General features: G+C 37.4%; 2 protein-coding genes across 3 annotated transcripts in view; one reads left to right on the top strand and one right to left on the bottom strand.

Moving 5' to 3' along the window:
- Nucleotides 1–616: 616 nt before the first annotated feature.
- LOC308696604 (vitelline membrane outer layer protein 1 homolog) lies at nt 617–1,669 on the bottom strand (the record flags this gene model as incomplete). The annotated part of the gene is made up of 3 exons (XM_081375451.1): nt 617–1,064; nt 1,305–1,418; nt 1,539–1,669. The coding sequence occupies 3 exons, from the start codon at nt 1,667–1,669 to the stop codon at nt 863–865; spliced, it is 447 nt and encodes a 148-aa protein (XP_081231577.1). The 3' UTR covers nt 617–862.
- Nucleotides 1,670–10,896: 9,227 nt separating this feature from the next.
- Nucleotides 10,897–23,398, top strand: part of gprc5ba (G protein-coupled receptor, class C, group 5, member Ba) — a 50,971-nt gene continuing 38,469 nt past the window's right edge. Inside the window, exon 1 of one of the 2 annotated variants that reach the window (XM_081383713.1) lies at nt 10,897–11,347. The gene's annotated coding sequence lies outside the window, so the exon portion shown is untranslated. The remainder of the gene's footprint in view (nt 11,348–23,398) is intronic. The other variant, XM_081383714.1, reaches the window with a different exon arrangement.

Here is a 23,398-nt window from a genome sequence, read left to right as displayed (position 1 = left end):
TTTTTAATAAGAATCTATAAAAAAAAGACATTGTGGCTTGATTTCTTCTATTAATATTCATTTTTCATGACCAAAATAACATTATGCACAGTGAGGAGCCAACAGGTTACAAGCTTCACATATTAGAAAAAATACAATAAAAAAAAATAAAAAAATAAAAAAATTGCTTGTCAAGGTTGTTTCAGAACACCTGCAAGTGACCACTAGGTGTAACCATTGAGATGGGTGTCGGATTGTTTCAAGCCTCGACACAATATGGCACATTTGCTTCAACTGTTTCATGAAGCCTCGATCTGCCCACCACTATGGACAATTACACTTAATGTAGTGTTCCTGTACATTACGCTGATCATTCTCAGGGAATGCATGAACGGATAAGACAATTTAGTGCAGATGGTCTAAAGTGACTTATTTAGCATTCAATGTAATGAATGATCTGATGTAAAGTGTTGTGCAAAACAATGTGAGACTCCAATGTTCTGTTTATGAAGTCTTTATTGCTTATATTTGGCAACCGTTTGATTGACAGCAGAAGTTCAGGAGTCTTCAGAAGAGTCACTAACCTACAAGAAAGAACATCATATTTCAACTTCAATAATAGGCGGGATGTAAATGTCCTGATCATCTGCTTAGATTTTAATTTGTGATAATGACCGGCGGCTGACTTTACATTTAAAACATTTTACATTTTACCTTTAAAATTGTATGACATGGTTCATGTTAGTTTATCATAGTATGATGATCAATAATTACAATCCATTTGGTCTTCTTGCCGTCATCCTCCCACACCCGAAAGAATAACAGATTTAGTTGATCTGCAGTGTGTCAGTCTGAGTTTTTGATTGCGATCACATCACCTTAATCACACCGGCGGACAGCAGAACATGCGCGCGTCATTGAGAGCGGTGTCGTCTCCACTTCCCTGTGAATCTTCTACCAGTGTCTCTATGCCGCAGATTCCTTTTCCAAGACACTTTGGACTCCAGAAGCCCCAGTCGCCCCAGTCTGTGCCGGCACCCTCCAGCACCGCAGTGCTGAAAAACCGTCCTCCAGTGCAGAGAAACCTGGAAAAAATTCAGATGTGACAATATTATGATAAAATATGTAACTGTGCTGTTGGATTGAATGTCAGTCACATGATCACCTGCAGCCGACGGCCTAATCACTGCAATCTTGAACAGCAGCACGACTGCGAGTGTGATATTAACTAAACTGAGTTAGTTTATGGGGGAAAACTGAGTCCTTAAAATAGTCAAATAAAACCAGGTGCTATAAGTTATAACATCCCTTTCCCATACACTCACCTGATGTTGTTTGCGGCCGTATCATCTCCGTCTCCTTGGGAAGATTCAACTCTCAGCCGGAAAGATGTCAAGACTCCAGAAGGACACCATTTGATATCGGTCCACTCACCCCAGCTGAAGAAAACACACAAAGAGGTTGCCTGATCAAATCAATTGTTATTGTCAAAAAAAAAAAAAAAAAAAAAAAAAAAAATTAAACACAATGCAAGATTGGTTAATAATGGAGTCCATTACCCTCCTACACTGGACTCAATTGTGGTGTATTCTGCTGGTCCTTTGGACAGATCAATACAGTGAAGACGAATCCCGTTGAGCGCTGTATCATCACCATCAATTGGTCTTTCCACCTTAAAACATTTATGCATTTGGCAGACACTATCATTCAAAGCAACTAACATTGCATTTCAAGGTACACATTTACATTATTATCAGTTCTAGCTTTCCCTGGAAAATGAACCCATGACATTGGCGTTGCAAGCGCCAACACTCTACTGTGTGAGCTACAGGAAAGCAGTGACACATCACAAAACAACAAGACACTCTTCCATTTGAAAAAGTAAATAACCCAACACTTAGTAACAGTTATCCTCATGCTCTTTAGTATTACACAGACACTTAAATCTTAAGCAGTTGCAGTTAAGTGCAGTTCCCTGGAGTAACCTAGAATCAAATGACAAACAGCAACTCCACAGTTTTGAACCTTTGAAGCTCTTCCACCCCATTAGCAAAATAGAGTCAATGCCCAACATACCTTCAGACTAAACCCTGCGGCGAACTTTCCACTTGGACATGTCTTTAGACCCCCACGATCCCCACTTCATCCCATTCGACACCGTCAGCTCAGATGCGTAAGCTACACTATAGCTGAATGGACTTTCTGCAGACGTAACGCTCACATGCCCAATAATGGCTAGCAGGGAAAACATAATGGAAAAGAAGTGATGCATTGCTACAGCACTGGCCTGAATACTGAGAGTTAGATTAATTTTATGGTAGATTATCTGCAGAGAATGACAGAGCAGAGACAATATAGTACCATCACATTCTCAAGTTAATTAAGGACGAAGCCTCATATTTATACACAAGATTAAGCAGAATCATCCTTTCCATCCAATCTACTCAAACCTATTAAGATCAACCCCTACCATATGTGGCATATTAAGAAATGATGTTTTATTAACAAAGTTCCAGAGGAGCACATTCAGATAATTAACCCTAATTAAACACCTGTGGAGCACATTCAGATAATCAAACCAATCAACGAGTTAAGAGGTGTATACATACACAGCAGATAATCACGCTTTGAGTCAAAGCTATAGGAGTCGTCAACTCTGGGCTTATTGTCTTTCACTTGGGGTTTCTTTTCCTCAGCTCTAGGCATCGGAGATTTAAGGCTTGTTCGACTTGAACCGGCGCTGCACAGACCGATCGGTTTATGACATCAAAGTACCGCGAGAGCGATTCAAAAGCATAAGGAGCCGTGTGCTCTCTAATTGCTCTCGCGGTACTTTGATGTCATAAACCGATCGGTCTGTGCAGCGCCGGTTCAAGTCGAACAAGCCTTTAATGACGTATCAGGCCTACTACGCTACTGTATTTTCATATTGGTCATTATGGTGTTACTTGGAGAGCCAAATATTTTCTGAGGTGGTACTTGGTGTACAAAGTTTGAGAACCACTGATTTAGATGATTTAACGAGTTTAGACAATTCTATCTCTCCTATTGCAACGAAGGAATGGAAGTTTTCCTCAGGGAGACTACAATGCACTGCCTGATGCGATACTGTAGTAGACACTTGCATAGTTATAAATTTCTCTCTAATATTATCAATCTTGTAAGTAAAGAAGTTCATAAAAGTCATTTCTGCTATGCTCTTTGGAAACTTCAGAAGTAAACTGTAAACTTCTTGTCAATTTAGCCACTGTATCAAATAAATACATAGGGTTGTGTTTATTATCTTCTAAGAGAGTCGAAAAATAAGAATATCTATCATTTTTAAGGCCTCTCTGTAAGCAATCAAGCTCTCCTTCCATGAAATGCGAAATACCTCTAGTTTTGTTTTCTTCCAGTTGCGCTCCATTTCTCTGGCTGCTCTCTTAAAGGGGTGGTTCGGGATTTTTGACATCGGACCTCATTTTTAAGTCAGCCTGGTTGTTATTCATCAGTGGAGACATTTTTTTTTAAAAATGATCCAGTCCTTATATTTGGATAGTTAGCCGATGCTAGGCTAGCGCGAGTTAATGGTAGATGTTAGCCAGCCATTAAAAACCGTTTTACCCACTCCACAGTGCACCAAACGCAAATCAATTAATACACTAGACTATCGATGCAAATGTCCATTGAGAGAATAATGTTAGAAATCAAACTTACCTTTCATCTCAATGATCCCAAAGGAACTATTTTCTCAGCAGCTGCGGAATTTTACTTTGCTCCGGTTAGTAATGCGGCAAAAAGTAATCACAGAACAGAAGCGCACTACAGTCGTTACATCCAGCTAACGTTAGCTAGCATTCCTCAGCGATGTCAAAGTCCTTGTGCTTTTAAACTGTCTCTGGCGATATTCAAACAAATTAGATGCAAAATGGTGATTACGTGTTCCTTTAGACATTGTCAAAATAAACCCAAAAAATGGTCAACAAGAAGTTTCCACAGATTTCCAATAACAGATCGAGAAAGAAACCAACTCTGGCTTCTTGCAGCTGGCTTGGACTACGATACACCGGCAAAGACGATACAACAGTTGCTCATTTGCAGCGATCATTTTAGTCAAGAAGATTTCGTAAAACAAAAAATAAACACTGGTAAAACGTTTCTGACAAGGAATGCTGTTCCAACCGTATTTCCAGAGGCACCAACAACTACAAATGAACAGGTAATAACTTTTTTAGGCTACTGTAACTATCAAATGAAGCTAGTCCTTTTCGAATCTGACAGAATTAAAACAATAAAATTATTTGAGATAACGTTAGCTGCTACATTTCAATGAATTGTGGAGATTGACAGTTTCAATAACGGTATATGTATAGTTATGAGGTAATTTAATTCATTTATTCAGCTTACAATCTTATTGATTATCCTTACCAATGTGGACATTATCGCATTGTCTTTTTCCACTAGAAATAAACCTGGTTACATAATTATCTATAATTTACTGTGAAGCTGCTTTGTGGCAATCTGTATTGTGAAAAGCACTAGCCTAAATAAACGTGACTTGACTAACGTTAGTTATATATGTATAGTTATTGTAAAAAATGAATCAGCAGTATGTAAAACGTTATGTAAGCAACTTGTCTTTACAAGCTAATACAGTTATTTATTTGTTTTTATATTGTGTATACCAATACAATATATTTATATATGCTATTGTTTTTGTTATTTGCCAAGGAAATACATGATTTGTACACTGTACCTCAGTCCACCCCTAAAAAGGACTCCTCTAGACCAGGATCATACAAGGAGTCAACTGAGTGTTCTGGTGCAGTGAAGTTGTTCATCAGTACTCCAAAACAGGCAGCGCCACGGCCTCGGAAACAGCGCTCTTCATCAGGGTTCTATTTTGCCTTCCGTCCTCTCCGAAATTTGAGCCAAATTGAGGTATTTGTGTGAATTTATAGGAGTGTGTCATTCATATTTTAATCTTTGTTAATACAATTTTTATAATAACATTTATTTATATTGTATAGAATAATCAATAGTGCAAGATCAGCACAAGTAAGAGATTGAACTTGAGTTGAGAGTTGTATGACATGTATGACATGACATGTATGACTTCCATTAAATATCTTTACATACTTTGATTACACTGATGATAACAAGGATTATACGCTATTATAAAAGGACAGTGCATTAACTTTCAATATGGTATTTAACATTTAGTTTTCAGAACAGTGTTAGAAAAATAATAATTTTCACTTAGTTTCAATACAGTCTCTATGCTCTCAGGTTGACCGGCAATAGACATTTGTTGTCCACTGCCATATTGAAACAGTTGATATGCTTGCATAATTATTTTTATTTTGTTGTTATACAGGAAAACACAGCTAAATCTGAAAATGACAACTCACTGGACCTGAGTGTGAGCTCAGTTCAAGCCTCATCATTTCATCCATTTGACAGCTCCTTTGTTCCACTGAGCAGTTCCACTAGCTCCTCCAAGTCTGACATATCCTCCGCAGGTGGAGCCAAAAACTGGTCAGAAAAAAAATGGATTGTCAACGAGTCAAGGCTAATGCAGCTCTTCACAACATGCCACCAGTGTGGTGTTTTACTTGAAGAGGAAGACAAGAAAGTGACCACTGCTGGGACGCGCATACACATCAAGTGGAGCTGTTTGAAAGGACATTCAGGGGAATGGGAGTCATGTCCTCAACTGTGTGGAATGCCAGAAAACAACCTGCTGGTGGCCTCATCCATCCTGTTCACAGGCTCAACTTACACAGAAATCTTTGATTGGGCTGAGCTACTGAATCTCCAAATTCCCAAGAAGACAACATTTTACTCCCTGCAGTCCACCTACCTCATACCAGTGATTGAGTATGCATACCAAGACCATCACAAAGAGTTAATGAGGAATCTACAACTACAGACAATTGGTGGTGGTATTTCAATTTGCGGTGATGGTCGTTCAGATTCACCAGGATTTAGTGCCAAGTACACTACATACAGTTTCATGAGTGATGAAACAAAGGAAATCATCATGGTTGAGTTAGTTCAGGTAAATACCCATCAATGTATACAATGCTTGTACTCTAATACTGTTGTATCCATTTATACTTATTGTCATTATAAAGGTAACAGAGGCAACCAGTTCACCAGCCATGGAGACACTGGGGTTTCGGAGGTGTCTGGAGCGTTTGCTTCAGGCAGGAGTTGTTGTGGATACCATCACCACTGACCGCTCTCCTTCTATTAGGAAGCTTATGAAGGAGACCTACTCTGACATCCAGCATCAATTTGATCCATGGCATGTAGCAAAAGGTAAGCTTTTTACTAATTGCAATCAGACTATGTAGAAGCACCCACCCACTCCTCTTTCATTTCTTCCCTCATTGAACTTTTTATTTATTAGGACTGAAGAAGAAGTTGACTGTGGCTGCTAAAAATAAGAAAAACAATGATCTGCTGCCTTGGATAAAGGCAATTAATAATCATTTTTGGTGGTGTTGCCAGTCATGTGGTGGTGATGCCGAGGTAAGTTGATGAGATGTGTTTCTTGATTTTTGTACTAAGCAAATAATGTTTTTTGTTGTTGTCCTGAAACGCATAATCTTTTTTCAGGAGTTGAAACGCCGCTGGACATCCATTCTGCATCACATTTGTGGCATCCATCAGTGGGAGGAAGACGGACAGGAGAGGACTTGCTACCACCAAGACCTCACTGAAGAGCAGCAGAGAAGAAAGAAATGGCTGCAAAAAGACTCTGCTGCATTCAAGACACTGTCAGACCACGTCCTGAACAAGAACCTTTTGAAAGACCTCAAACACATGACTCTATTCAAACATACAGGTACACTATGTATGCTGCTACCATGTAGTCAATCGTTTCCACTCCTTGTATATTGCACTAAAATAAATATTTTTAATGCTTTACCAAAAAATAACATGCTGCCATCAGTGCTATAGATATTTTGAGAACATTCACAAGGTACTAACAATATAATAAAAACGGCAGGAGACCTGGAAGTTTACCACAGTGCAATGCTGAAGTACACTCAGAAGAGGCTACACTTCAGCTACAACTCTATGAAGGCACGTACCCTACTCTCTGTGATGGACCACAACGAGAATGTTGGCCGTCAGCAAGCAATAACCTCTGATGGTAAGCCTATACATAATGCATAACTGCACAACTCTAATCCATCAGTAATTGATTATGTAACAAATAGATTCTAAATTTGGTATGTTAATATTTAGGCCTGTCACAATAGTTATTTTTTGATGTGCGATATATGATATCCCTGAAAAAAATTGGATAAATAATATTATTGCCATTTTGCTACATTTTATGCTGCATAATAATGCAAGTAGGCCTATACACACTTTAAAATGACAACAACATATTTATTCTATAGATCATGGAGATAATGTCCAAAAATGTAATAACCTTGAATAAATAGTAATCAAACTGATTAGGACAAATCCTCTTATGGAAATGTTACATTTCCATATATTTTTTTATATATGCACCAGATCAGTGGATTAACTTTGAAATGCATTTTGAACTTGTTCTTTCAAACTGAAGCCCCTTTCACACATAGATTCCGGAAAATACACGGATAAAGTGACCCGGGATTGTTTGATTTTGCCGGGATTTTCGCGCTGTGTGAAAGGGGCTCATCTGTAGTTGTCAAGAAAACACTTTATTGGCCTAAAGACGCCTTTTTTCACCTGTTGACAACTGCTCTGTGTATGAATAAAACTTTTCATCATGAAGGAACTGCACAAGCCACGCTTTTGCCTCTGACATAGAAAGCAGACAAGATGACAGGCAAAATGTTGGTGATAATCATTATCATGCAAACTTAATGTGCTATTTATTGCGTCATCAATAATTATTGAAGTCATGTACATATACTGTTGTGTGATAATTCTATATATTGATGATTGCGACAGTCCTATTTATATTACTGTTTGTTTTTACAATTACTCCTTCAAGGAACTCCAAGGTACGATTTGGTATTTCCAAAACAAACAAAAAGATGGTTAGCCAGGAAGAGATATGAGACAACCAGGCAGACATTCAGGAAGGATCTTGTGGAGCGGGTCCTGGAAAGGCGTCTTGATCCTACTGTGAAGTTTGCAGATCCTAATTCTTCTATAAAGCAACCAGCTACTATATCAAAAAACATAGCCGACACTCCAAGACCGGACAAAGATGAGATTATTTCACAGCATGTCTCCCGATTTTCAAATACAATCAGTAAATAAAGGCCTAACTGTTACGTTAGTGTGGTGCAAAGTACGGTTCAATCATTTGTAAAAAGTCAAAAGTTAATCATCAAATGTTTTTATTGAACCATTGTTGTTATTATAATTACATTACTAGCAACATTACAACACTTTATCTATATCCACTTTTATGTGTAATTTTTTCAATTACAAATTACAATTAGAGAAAGTAACAAAGTATTGTTTCATCTGTAACAAAAATAGTGTATGTATGTGTTAATTGTGTTTGAAATAAAATATTTGAATTATTGCAAAGATGTGGTGCAGTGGAAAATGTTTTCAAGATGTCTACAGTGTTTAGAACAATCGCAGAGCATCTTGTGCTTCCCTAAATCCTATATATTGCCCGGTTTCTGAAGGGTATTTGTTTCTGATGCTTGTCACTATACAGGATGGAAGAACACGACGGTTTCCTCTTCCCAGCTGTGTTCCTTTCAACCCCCACTCCAGAACAATTCTGTAAGCCACCAATCTGTACTGCCTAATTTAATAAGTTAGAAAAAAATCGGGGGTTAGCGTGTTTTGAGTTTTTACACATATAAAAATGTACAATAATTAAGTAGTAGACAAGTAATAATATTGTTTGGATTGAATATTTTTCATTACATCATTGACAACTGGCCGTTGAGTCCAGCCGGTCCGGATCTTTTTTTCCAATTTATTTTATCAAATGAAAAAAAAGTTTCCAGTACTCCTCGAGTCAGAAGGGGTGGGAAGTCAGGGTGCTCTGTTATACAGATAGGTCTGTCTCGGGCGGCGCTTTGACCAGACACATCTAAGTTTTCAAAACTAGTTTCCAGCTCAAGTTCTGTTAACTGTGGGATAACTAAGTCCCACTCCCTGCAGCAGAAACACTCGTCTTCTGTCGGCATTAGCATACACTTTCTGCACTGGCACCACCAGTCTCCTGATGTTCGATCACGGTTTTCTATGGCTGCACTAGCGGCTACTGTCTCTGCAGACATCGTTTCTCTTTCTGCCCTTTTATCCATCTCAATTAATTCCTCGTCTGTGTATTCCGGCTCAAACCTGTAAGGTTCGTTGAATACACATTCATCGTCTTCATCCTCTTCAAAGTCTGACACTTTGTCATCATGGCTTTCAGACGTCGCCATAGTCTTTATAGATAACGCTACTCTGCTTATGTGATGTTAGTGATAATCAGTGTGCCAGCGGCAGGTAAATACACTAGCGTCATGTGTGGACCGGCTCACTCGGTTGCCTAGGTAATCAATATCACTCCGCTGCTGCTGTAGACAATTGCTTATGATTACAGGGAACAAATTATAACTAATGCAATGTGATGAAAGGTAAGTTTGATTTCTAACATTATTCTCTCAATGGACATTTGCATCGATAGTCTAGTGTATTAATTGATTTGCGTTTGGTGCACTGTGGAGTGGGTAAAACGGTTTTTAATGGCTGGCTAACATCTACCATTAACTCGCGCTAGCCTAGCATCGGCTAACTATCCAAATATAAGGACTGGATCATTTTTTAAAAAAAATGTCTCCACTGATGAATAACAACCAGGCTGACTTAAAAATGAGGTCCGATGTCAAAAATCCCGAACCACCCCTTTAAGGGCCCGAGTGTGCTCGTTGTACCACGGCGTTGGACTATTTTCTTTAATCTTCTTTAAGCGCAACGGAGCAACTGTGTCTAAAGTGCTGGAAAAGAGAGAGTTAAAAGTTTCTGTTGCAATATTGAGTTCTTCTAAGTTATCTGGGATGCTGAGATGATGAAACTGATCAGGAAGATTATTAATAAAGCAATCTTTAGTTGCAGAAGTTATCTAACACATAACACGGAGTCGGCTTTGCAGCCTTGGCTAAATGAAGTTTACACGAGACTAGATAATGATCTGAGATGTCATCGCTCAGATTTCAACGGCATCAACATTGATTCCATGTGATAATATTAGATCTAAATTATGATTATGAAAATGAGTGGGGTCAGAGTTCAGAATATCTCTAAATGCCAATCCCAATTCATCAGTGTCGAATTGTATCTCCTTTGGGACAGAGAAAGCTCAATATGGATTATTGAATTTTTAATTAAGAAATTGTGTATGAAATGTTTTCATTTGAAATATGCACAGCTTAAATATACAACCATGTTGAATTTCAGCCCCCAAAAATGCAAGCCCTGAAAATACTATGCATTAAAATGCAAGCACTGTTAATTGGATGCCCCCCCCCCCCTTTATTATTATTATTTTTTATTATTTTACCTCCATATTAATCATAAAGCTGTTGCTACGGCACAGAATCTGCTCTATTCCTTAATGGACAGTCAGGAGTAGGCTATAAAATTAGAATAAATTGTAAGTATTTCTATAATTATTTCTCTTTTCTCTTGCCTCCACATTCTCTCTGCATTCATTAAGTATCTACCTTTTTAAAGATAAGATAACATAAAATCAATAAAAATAAAAAGCTTTGTAAACATGTTTGTGATGGATGGCTGCTTGTGTTCGTGAAAGACAGTGAGGGGCGGGGCTTGATTGTGAATGACAGCGAGGGGCGGGGCTTGATTGGGAATGACAGCGAGGGGCGGGGCTTGATTGTGACTGACAGCGAGGGGCGGGGCCTGTGCTGCGCTGATTGATTGAATCAAACAGCTGAGAACGCGCGTGTGATTGTGAAGACAGAGGGATAGCAGCAGATGCAGTGAAATAAACAGCAGCACATTAAAACATTAACCGATGAAGAAGAAATATTCTGCGGCTAACAGATGAAACACGACGAATGTGTGTGTGTGTGTTGAAGTCGATGATGGTGTGATGAAGAACGAGGACGCCTGACATTTTCGTTTCTCTGTGTCAACTGATGAACTCAGTGCTTGAGGCTGAAAGGGAATACGCGTTTCTCACGGGTTTTTATTCCAGCGCCTTTTATTTGTTGATGTTTGACCTCGTTTATTAATCGCCCGACTACACTGAAGACTAAAGGGGATATAGCCATTTTAAAGAGCTCGAAGAGGAGTAATTGTGCGACCCTTCACTGTGTGAATCAGCTGCAGGAGCCGAGATGTGACATTTCCCACACGCGTATTCAAACATCTCTCATAGCGGACGCTTTTAGCGAGAAAGGTACGTGTACAGATCAGATATACTGTAATAATCACATTTATATCATATATAGGCTATTGAAATGACAAGAGCTGTTTTCGGGCAGGTTTCATCAAATGTCGTTGCTTATTTGGATTCGAATATCGTGTGTGTGTGTGTGTGTGTGTGTGTGTGTGTTTATCTATATATGAAATCAAATCGTCAAACATTAACGTTTCATTGGTCGTTTTAATGTGATTTATTTATGCAAAAATTACATAACGATTCATAAAATGCCTCTGTGGAATAGAGGTGCATAAATATGAACAAATAATCTTCACATTGGAGATGATTTCCTCTGACAGACATACCATCAATATAAGAATGATTTTTTTTTATTCATCTGCATTAATAAATAATGCAGTTATACGGCAGTATTATCATATTGCTTAATGCGACGATGCGTGATTATGTGACATGAGGAAAATGGGATCTGAAATCTAAAGCAAATTCAGGATTGGACATTTTAAATATTATTACTCAAATTAATAAGCATGTGTCCATGCATTAAAACTAGACACATATTAATGTTATAGCTAATAGCAGAAGCTGGAAAGCATTCATACCCAACCACTGAAAGAGCTTGTGTGATTTTGGGGTGTTTTTTTTCTCTCTCTCTCTCTCTTTCTGCATTTCATTTGAGCATCCATGTTTAGTGTGCATCTGAAGATTCATCATCATCATCATCATCCTCATCCTGAGCTTAAAAACTTCCCTCTGCAGGCAATGGACCCTTTTCTAAAAGCTGAAGTTGATCACATTAATCCTGCATCTGAGGTTCAGCTCTGACTGATTCCCCTTCAACTACAATTACACACAACATCTCTACACACTCACCCTTATTTATAGCACACATACACATCTCAAAATAAATCTTAACATTTAGAAATGTGTACAAAAAATAAGCCTGGGATATCAGTTGCAGACTGGTTTATTATTTTTTTGCACAATCCAGAAAACAGGAATAATAGGCTTTCTTTGAAACATTTATTATGAATAAATTGTTTATTTGGTTGCATTTCATAGTGTTACTGAATTTAATAATCCGCTAGTGCTGGGCAGTAAACCGCTTTTAATTATGCATACTGTATTTTTTAAATCTCCATGCTCTGTAATAATTGCTGTGTGTTTATATGGTTTAATTAACATCCAATTTAGGGTATATTTCTTTTTAAAAGAATGTTTACATGAGAATGCTAAGAAGAAACATGTAGCTTATTCATAAAAAGCTACAATCAATATTTTTCTGCCTCGTATGCCACATTAGTTTGCAATGGCACGTTTTTACAAACACTCAAAAGTGCTTTAAAGTGAGTTTTTGAGTAAGAGCATCTTTACTCATGATGCTAAATGTGGTTATGATGCACCTGTTACCCTGTTGTGATTCTGTATGTATTTTGGCAGATGGATTTCATGTAAGGCCCTAAGAAACTGTTTTGTTTTGAAAAGGAATGTTAAATGTTAAAATGTTAGCATAGCAATGTTAACAGCAATGTTAAAGCTGTTGGCATAGCATATCTATTTTCTGTTTTTACTGCATTTTAAAAATGGTTTACATTCTGCGTGCTTCATATATTGTCTTTTCTTATTTTAATTTTTTTTTTATTCATTCTACATACAGTGCACAAAATACGAACAAGTTAAATGATAAAAATATGGAAATACATACATATCATGCCCATAAGATACACATACACCACTGTACCATACATTGCTGGACAAATAAACATGAATAGACAAAAACAACAAATACACATACTCTAAACATCTCATTTATCTGGATTATATGCATTATTTCATGTTTCATGATCATCCATCCAGGAACTTTTTTTTATTTTTGTGAGCCAAGCAAACCTGATATGATATTACAAACCATTATAGACGTATATAAAGGCAGAAAACCATGCAAAGAGACAAAACTACTTTGAAACCAGGGGAGTCTTAAAAAATACAGTTTCAGGTTTTTGGTGTTACCGCCCAGCACTAACTATCACTGGAGAAAGTTACAGGTGCATATTAGCACATCACTTGCCTAGTAGTGGTTATGAATGACATTCACTGACATCTAAAAATGTAAAAATAAACATTCTATGGGGAAAGATATTTTTAAATGTGCATAAAATGCATGACGTAAAAGCGAAACAACCACTGATTTTCCATCTGGTATTCCCACACATTATATTGAATCAATGGGAAATCGTCTGATTTCAATGAGAAGACATTACATTATGAGTCTGTGTGTTTATATCTGAAGTCTCCCTGTATGTTCGTACTATGCAAACATCCTAAGCATGTAAATGGTTGTTTGTTTGACCTCCTGGGAGCCAGGAATAGACGTTTGTCCTCTGTAGTGGACATTATATGTTAGGGAATTTCTCTGACACCGCACGTCACAGTTTTCAGAGACACCAAATGTTTGGAGGTTTCCCCCGTGAAAACAACGGTCTTGGTCTTTAAAAATGATTGACATTCATTTAGTGATCAAAGTTTTATGGAAATATGATTATATATTGTAATTATCATTTAAATCTGAATACTTTTCCAATGTTATTTCATAAATCAACATCTCAGGAAAACGTTATGGGGTTTCAAATTAAAATATGACTTTCTGTTACAGGACAGGGCATTGATTTCATACACGTCCACTGTGGAAACACCAGGACTCACAGCTTGTTCATCAGACACAAGAAGTGAATAGGGAAATTATAATTATGCATCAATATTCCTATGAAATATTAGATGATATTATTAAAATGTTGCCAATTATTACTTCCATTATTGCACTTTTTTTTAGTACAAGTTGCCCCCTGAACACATTAATATGCAAATTAGATACAGTGTATGATACGTTGTATTGAATGGGAAAATACATTAATGGCCATTTTACCCACATATTGCAGAAAGTAAAATGGTGTATCAATTCATTCCATTATATCTTTCATAACATCATCTTTATGCAAAGTTTGGTTACAAAAAATCCTGAAACCTAAAAATGTAATGAAATTGTTTTTACCTATACATGTAAGTTCATGTCATTTTTATTTTTTTAAACAACTGAGTCCTGGTGTCACCACAATCAGCATAACATATGAATAAAATATGATTTTTCAAAAATTATATTTTTTTTACTATTTGTTTCTTATGTTCTAAACATTGTGATGATGTGATAAAATATTACATTCAATGAACTATTTTTTATTTGTATGAATTAGCCCTGCTTATTAAAAAGTTACGTTCATATTTGAATCAGATTGGCGTCGGACGAGACCATAACATGATTACAAATCTCACAATGCTCGTTCTGGAGTGAATGAATGCAGATATAAGCTCTGTATGGCGTACAGAATCACTGTGCTGGTGTGATTAAGTTGTGTTGTACAGTAACTGTAAGTGATTTAACTATCATTTCTTTAACAGTATAAACTGTATTTTGAAGCAGTTAAGATAAAACGACTTTATGTTGGTAAAAGTAATATCTTAATTCAGCAAAATATGCCTATAACACTGAGCAAGATGATACATTTTAATACAATATAATGCAATGTAGCAACAAAGGCTTGTATTGTAATATTTATTGTATATTTGAGTCAGTTTCTGCTAGTTGTATGTTCATGTTTAAGAGCATTCGTACATCGTGAGAATTTAAAATTTTGGGTGAGCCATCCCTTTAATGATCTCTATAATATCACTTGAAAAGACCATAAGCATTACAGACAACGCCCGAAGTAGCAATTAATTTACAGAAATATCCTACAAAAACCAGTTCTGTGCAACTGAACCGGTTCTGTCAGTCAGTAATGCTGTCCGTGGGTGGGGAACATCATTATGGTGCTGGGACTCTCCCAGTGCTTCTCCACCTGCTGGCACTTCACATCGCAGAGAGCAAACCAGTCATATATTTAGATCAGTGGAAACATGGCAGCGATCCACAAGTATTCACGGGACCGTTCAGACGGGTGTGTGAGGAAACTTAGACTATGACGTTAACAGTGCTCAGCTGTTTCCCATGGTTCCCTGAACCATTCCCAGTTTGTTTGTGTTGAGTAGCCTTGATTTAATGTGAAAAGCTTTGTTTGAACTATAGGGTTCACTTCTCTGAGTATTATGTGCACTTGCACTAACTTCAGCCCATTAATAGTCGCTCAAAGTTGCTTTTATCAACTGTGTCACGTCAGCAGCCACTTCTGCTGGAAATCAATCAGTGGGATCATGTTGCTTTGTGGCTGCTGGTGTGAACAAGCCTTAACACAAACTAGAATAAGGGAAGGGAACACAACCACACAGTGACGTGACATCATATGCAAATGAGCGATAGAAACCCAATCAGGTCACAGGATGATTCCCACACCTAAATCTGCCACTGGTCTGGAAGAAACCAAGCTGTGACTGCCCACCCGTACAATATTTGATCTAGAATCGGGGTTGGGTCACGATGAGCATGCAGGACTCGTCAGTGAATTAAAGTGTGTGCGTCACCAGACATGTAAGAAGCCCTTTTTAGTCACTGGACTGCTTAATGTTTTGCTGGGTAATGGGTTAGATCAAACCGTTTTAATAAAGAAGTAAATAATAGCTGTAATTGTAGGCTTTTAATTTGAAAAGTGATTTGTTAAGCGAGCCATTCTTGTTCTAAGACATTTTCTTGCTAATAAGGGAGAAATACTGTGCCTGAAAGTAATGTTAACATTCAGTTTAATTGTAAGTGAATATCTTAGTGTTAGAAATCCAGCTGTTAATGTTATGTGTCTATGTGGTGTTTTTAATATGCTTTAAGACAAACCATGTGCGAATTCATAAGCCAACACCAATAATGTAGCCTGGGAAAACCCAGACTACTTCCGGCGAATTTCAATTCTGTCTCCAGGATAGTCTGGAGAAGAGCCCATTCAAACTCATTACTGTGCCGCTGAAATCGCGGCACCAATCAGAAACGTTGGGGGAGGGATTTACATGATGACCGACAGCGCAGCGACGCTGAAGGAGTTCTCACGCAGTGAAAAATACATTGTGGAGCAGAGAGGAGACTGACAACACGCTGGCAGACAGGACAGAGCAGGCTACTTTTCGGTTACGTTTGATATTAAACATATTAAACAAAGTCTCAGCTTTCAAATTTGGTAATTTTTTAAAAGAAATTTAAACAATAAATACTGTTTTGTTGCTCTTTAATGTGCCATGACAGATCGCTGTAGAGCATCAGTTAAAGCTGCTCGTGAACCGATCATCTCTTCCTTCTAGTTAATTTAAAGCCTCAAATAAACATGAACAAACATAAGAAGGAATGTTGTTTTAACCACGGAAAGGCGTCGGTACACTCCGTTTTTCAAGTTCAAATCCACCTACAGATGGTGGTCAACCAGAATGAGACTTTTACCGCCGCCGTTCCCGCGGCGGCAAAATTGGGATGTGTATTTGCTGCCTTTTACCGCTGAGTGGCGCTGTAATCACAGACTTTGAAAAGTGTCAGTTTATTCTCTTTATGACGTAATCTGCCGCGGCAGTAATTTGAGCTGAGGTCACAGATAAATTCAAGATAAATATTGTGGTTAAACGAATTCAAATTCATTAAATATAAACAAAGTAGACACACGTTAACATTGTGTGCCCAGTTTTTCTATAATTTAGAAAGGCTATGTCAATAGGTTACTTGTCATTTTCTTCGTGTTATTTTAATGTGTTTGTAGATTTATTAACTGAAACATAACAGTGAAATAACTTAAAATAATTTACCGTGAAATTAAAACATTTTCAGGACTTGCAGCTCCTAACCAATGTAGTCGGTTTAAGCATTCTTTGTTATATTCAGAACTAAATAGCCTTACATGTTACAAACTTTTAAAACAGAGAAAATAGTAGACGTCGGCGATTCAGACGGTAGCTCTGTGGTCAAAGCATTATCAATAGCCTCTCGGAGCTTCAAACGATCTGAGATCGAATCTCAGTATAGCCGACAGTGTTTATGTTTTTCCGTTCTTGATGCTTAAATATGCATCTGTTTATTAAAGTCAATCATCTTGTTTAATTATCAATTGTACATTACAACATAAATTTGCTACATTCCCGCTGCAAAGACGACACATCTGATGAAGGAAGACTGTCAGCCGATTGCACCAGAAAATGAAGATGATTCGTCTTTAATCTGCTAAATTATTTTTTTTTGTGTGTGTGAATCATTCACGAGATTGAGATGACTGACAGTGATACCCGGCCATAGCAACGGAAGACATTTTTCAAAACAGATCGAACAAATCAGAAAAATACTTTCAATACAGTATTGCTTTCAATTAAAAAATAAACAATGAAAATGTAAAAGAAAAATAAAATTAATTAAGTTTGAAAACCCATCGCACATTTTAAGATATGAATAAAGTGTCGGGACAGTTTATTTATTTAAACAGGGTTGCATCGATAGAGTTTATTCCCTTTGTGATGCAAAATAAGAAACACAGAATCTTAGGCCTATTCTTGCAACATTTTAAATTTCTATTGTCAAAGAAATTGCAGCTAAATTAAAAAATTAAAACGGTACAAAACGGAAAAAGTTCAAAGCAACATAAATTAAGAACAGGCGTTTTTCTTTGCCTCTCTTGCGATGGATATTTTTTTAGTAAGTTGGTCTCCCTCACTGCGCGTGGCGGGTCTTTCTCGAAATTAAGCATTTCAGCGTAAAAAACACCATACAGCTGATAATACTGTATATGTCGCTGTGTGTCATCCACACAAATCACGAAAGAAAAAACTGTAACAAATAGCTTTTGTTCCTTCAAAGATACAACATACCTTGCTGAATTCACCTTACAATAAAACGAGGTGGGTCGCCAATAAAAGAGTTCTGTATCTGCTAAATTTAAATTGTTTGTGGAAAACCTACAATCAATAAAACTACAATATATAATTTAATAAGATATAGGGCCTACTGTACATAGGCTATGGACTTGTGGAGATTTTGAGATTAATCCTTAAAAGAATTTTGCCTTTGCCTGCTCATCAGGCTGGCTCCGACACTCTCCATATGAAAGACGGAACATTAACACCTCTGTCCTGCACCCCCACGATAAAGCAAAGTATTGCCTTCTCCAAACCCCCCACAGGCTAGCTGAGTTTGCAAAACAAAACAAAGAGTTTGCCACTCGTCGTGCCAAACAAATTATAAACTTCAATATTTAATTCAAAACAATCTCAAAACGCTTTGTGACATTTTGAAAAGCCGTGGATGCATTACTGCCACTGGAACCATGAACGCAACAGAATACTGGTTCTGATTTTATTGTTTGTCGTTTAAACGTCATATATATGAATTATTATAGGCTACAGAAGTAAAGTCATTGTATAATATTTGTTCCTTAGTGTAAAATGGAAATGCATGGCGATTTTATTTTGTAAATAGGCAAAAAAAAAATGTTTTAGAAGACAAATCTCTCTGCATCAACAATAGACTATAAAATGCATTAATAGGCTAATATAAAAACACCAGTAGTCCAAGTTAGTTCGGGATTCGAACCCGTGTCATCTAAATGATCGTAACGTACGTTCAACCACTCGGCCACTATTCACTCGTTGCGATACGGCCTAACGTTCCAGTGTGTGTTCGCTCACACGAGCGAGAAACGCTCTTCATTCAAATGAACGCGCCGCCGCATTTGTTGAACACTAATTCAACATGCCAGAATAAAACCTGGCTTTAGAACAATGCATAGCGCCACTCGTCGTGGTGTGCCAAAAAATTACAATAATTTAGTTTTATTTATTTCAGTGTTAATGTTTGAGTTAAAAAATCCTCTACAAATTAAATTAACCCAAAGTCGGCTATAAGAGTCCTTTAGGCTACGTAAAAAAGCAAAGGGCTTACAGTCTTAACATTTAGGCTACTTTGCTTAAATTCGATACATTTATTTTCAGTAGGGCCTAATACATTTGTAGGGATGTAATTTCAGTATGCTTTACCAACGCTATGTATTCAATTAAAGTTCCAAGAGGTCTGGTCTCTATATTTCCTTCCCAGCTGACACTTATATGCAAGTGCACAGCAAAAATCACAACTTGTGCTTGCTGGAACGCAAGTTATTTAAGGTGTCTCAACTGTACACAGTCTACCCTACAGTGTGAATTCGTTACAAGGTTTCATTTAATTACATTAACGTGCAGCAATTTGTACAAATAGAGTCTATAGGCCTACTGTTGTAGACATTAAATAATCTCATTTAGTATCATATTTGTTAAAATATTATAATGTTGTTTTTTCAATCTATGTTGAATATGAAAAGTGAACAGCACGAGTAAGATAAGATGCATTATATCGAGAGATGGATATGGAGTGGGTCAGACATGATTTTGACCACTTCATTAAGTTTTGTTTAGTAGAAACCTTTTTTTAAAGTGAATTTCGTTTTCTATAAATTGTATCTTAATTTTAATCATTTTTTCATCACCCAATTGTCTGGATTCAATAAGAGAAGCAAACAGACACTAATCATAGAGGCGCCCGCGAGGTCACTTGCATTGCACGTCAGCTGGAGCGCATCTCATCCTCCTAACTTAACGAAACTCAGCGTATGCCTCACACAGACATGATAAATACATCAAATACACAAAGCTTGAAATGTCTTCAAACGAAATAATTCAAAACGAAAAAGAAAAAGGCTACTCTCTGATTATGTCTTTGTGCATTTCTCTCTAGGTGCGTTCACTACAAATATGGCGATCGTCAACTTCATCTTTGCAGTCGACACTGTCAGAAAACACTAGTTCATTGATAAAAATCATATGAAGACATGGCATATATTAAGTTATTTTAGCTGTTATGAGAAAAATAAATCTAACAAAACCTAAAATCTAAATCTAATAAATAAAAATAAAAAATATTAACGCCAATTCAACATGCCAGAATAAAACCTGATTTTTGAACAATGCGTAACGCCACTCGGCCTGGTGTGCCAAAACACTACATTTTAAACTTCAATGTTTAATTCAAAACAATCTCAAAACGCGTTGTGAATTTTTTTTAAAGCCTAGCCTATATACATTAAGGGCATTGAAACCAGGATCTTAACTAAAACGTGTTCCGCGTAATCTCTCAAAAATTATGCCACACTACTCCATGTTTTTTTTTTTTTTTTTTTTAAGGACTGCTTTTGAAATCACTATAAATTGTATCGCTCACGAGAGCTCTTCGTTTATCTAATTCCTCAATAGAATAGTAAAAATATTCAGCGTCATTGCTCCTAACATCGTCTCTATTTTTAACTTTTGATTCTATTTTTTCAGCTGTAAAATTGATTCTATCTTTGGTTCTATTCTGTTGTAGCCTAATAGGCCTATTTATATATATGAAAAATATGCCTATTATTTAACCCACTTACATTTTAAAATACGGCAATTGCTGCTGTTTTGCACAATGTCCCTTTGCGCCACCTGGCGGTCATTTCGGGAACGACTTTGAAATGCGGCTGGTTTATTTTCGCCGCGGTAATTTCGCCGCGGCGGCTGGCGCGGCGGTAAAAGGCATTCTGGTTGACCACCATCTGTATGTTAATCTACTCTCCTGACTGCTTTGTCGGACAAAATGGCGGATGGCGAAGTATGATTGGTCAGATCACCTGTCAATCAAGCTGAGCTACGTCGGTTGGTGACGCCCCTTTGGAAATGATTCGTCTACATAGCTTCCCCAGACCCTTCACTCAGTTTCAACTGAGAAGGGTCTGGTTTTAACCAGGCTACCAATAATGAGTATTTTCTCCTTAAAACTGCTGTAAAAAAAAAAAAAAAAAAAAATCTGTATTTTATATGAAAAATCGGGTACATTAGCAGTATAGCGAGTGTATGGTGTATTTTGATTAACTATATGTGACCCTGGACCACAAAACCAGTCTTATGTGTAATTTTTTTTTAAAACTGAGATTTATACATCATCTGAAAACTGAATACATAATCTTTCCATTGATGTATGGTTTGTTAGGATAGGACAATATTTGGCCGATATACAACTATTTGAAAATCTGGAATCTGAGGGTACAGAAAAATCGAAACATTGAGAAAAACTCCTTTAAAGTTGTCCATTTCTATTGGCGATAGTGCTGCATCCATTCACAAAAATAAATGTTTTATATATTTAAGGTGGGAAATTTACAAAATATCTTCATGGATCATGATCTTTACTTAATATCCTAATGATTTTTGGCATAAAAGAAAAATCTATAATTTTGACCCATACAATGTTTTGTTGGCTATTGCCACAAATATATCCGTGCAACATGAGACTGGTTTTGTGATCCAGGGTCACATATGCCTTTCCTTTCTCCACTGACGTTCTGAGTTGTTCTGATAATAAAATAATAGTGTCAATGCAGGTAGATCAATATTATTGTTGAATATTAAATTAAATGTTGAATGTAATGTCCCCAGCTAAGCAAGCCAAGCCAATGGCAACAAAGGTGGAAAAGGACGACAGTGGCAAAGAACCAAAACTCCATCAGCTGGCAGGATGGAGAAAACAACCTTTTAACAATATGCATTGTTTCAAAGCAGCTTTACAGTGATAATAGGAAATTACAGTAAAAAAGATTGTTTTGGCTTTACAGCAGCTCTAGGATAAAGTTATTGTCCAGCTAAAGTTAGTTTTGATTGATTGATTCACTTCCGTTGCAAAGATCATTAGTTATTAACTTAGGGGCAGCTAACACGACACCGTTCCAACAGAAAACGCGCTCCGGCCGCCCATCCGCACAAAACAGTGCCTGGTGTCTCGAGAACGCACTCCTGGAAATAGGTTTTAAGGTGCAAACGATTATCAGTTATCTCTGCGCAAACCTACGCAACCTCTGCGCAAACACATGAGCATCACGTGTCCAATCCATTGGTATGCGCGTTTGAATATATATGAGCGCAGGCGTGTAGTCCTTTTTTACAAATCAACCCTCAACAAACTACTTGTCTGGCCTTAAAAATGTATAATACCAATAAAAATATATCGCGTCCGCGTAGCCACGTGGCAAACAGTGTGTGATTATGATACAGGCAGCATTATAGGTCAGAAGTATGGATGCCATTCTTCCAGTGGTGGGCCGTCTCTGCTGGCCTAAACAATATCAGAACCACTGGCTTGCATTGTAATATATTTTTGAATGTGAATGTGTATTGAATTATTCCCAATAGTCTATTCTCTTAATTTCATATAATAGCTTTTTTCTTGGTTGCACTGCTTCCAGTAGTCTAAGTTTATGTTAGAGCTTTTATCCAATCATATTTCAGCCATCATGTGTTGCCATGATCAAAGAAATCTGCCTTGAGGCCTTCAGATACTCATTCAGATTTAATCAACCAATCAGATTTCGAGATATATAAAAATATATTCATGTAGCGATTAAATAACGCTGTTTCTATTTTACAAACCACAATGGCTGACAGAGGAGAAGAAATTAATTTGGTCGCAGATTTACTTGCAAAAGCCATTTTCAAGACGGACTTTTCAAGAAAAGCAGGACATCGTAAGGAAAGTTCGGCCAACCCCGAAGCTAGCAAGCCTGTCCCAGCTGGGGAAAGTGTTTACCCGCCACTTCCAATGCAGTAACTACGAGCGGTACCCCTGGCTCACAGCCTCCGAGGAACTCTGCAAAGTGGGAATGCCTGTTGTTTGCAGTCGATAGACTTGGTGTTTGGAGCCACACTGGGTTTGCAAACTTGAGTTGTCTAACGAAAGCAGCAGCGAGACACCAAATCACGGCCGGACACTTACAAGCAACGGTGCTTTTGAAAACTTTTGGGGAAACCCGAGTGGATCTACAGCTCAGTGAACAGGTGTGCAGGGAAACGGAGCTCCACAGCAAAAAGGTGAAGAAAAACAGGGAAATATTGAAAAGACTGATAGGTTGTGTCATATTTTTGGGTAAACAAGAGCTTTTGTTTCGGGGACACGATGAAAGCGCTGAATCCACAAATAGAGGAAATTACATGGAGCTTCTTTCTTTTCTCACTGAAAACAACACAGACTTACATTACTACCTGTCCACGAACAAAGTGTTTTGAGGGACGTCAGGC

This window comes from Scardinius erythrophthalmus, assembly GCF_964197995.2.
Source record: "Scardinius erythrophthalmus genome assembly, chromosome: 1".
NCBI classification, from domain to species: domain Eukaryota; kingdom Metazoa; phylum Chordata; class Actinopteri; order Cypriniformes; family Leuciscidae; genus Scardinius; species Scardinius erythrophthalmus.
This window is presented reverse-complemented; position numbering and strand designations above follow the sequence as displayed.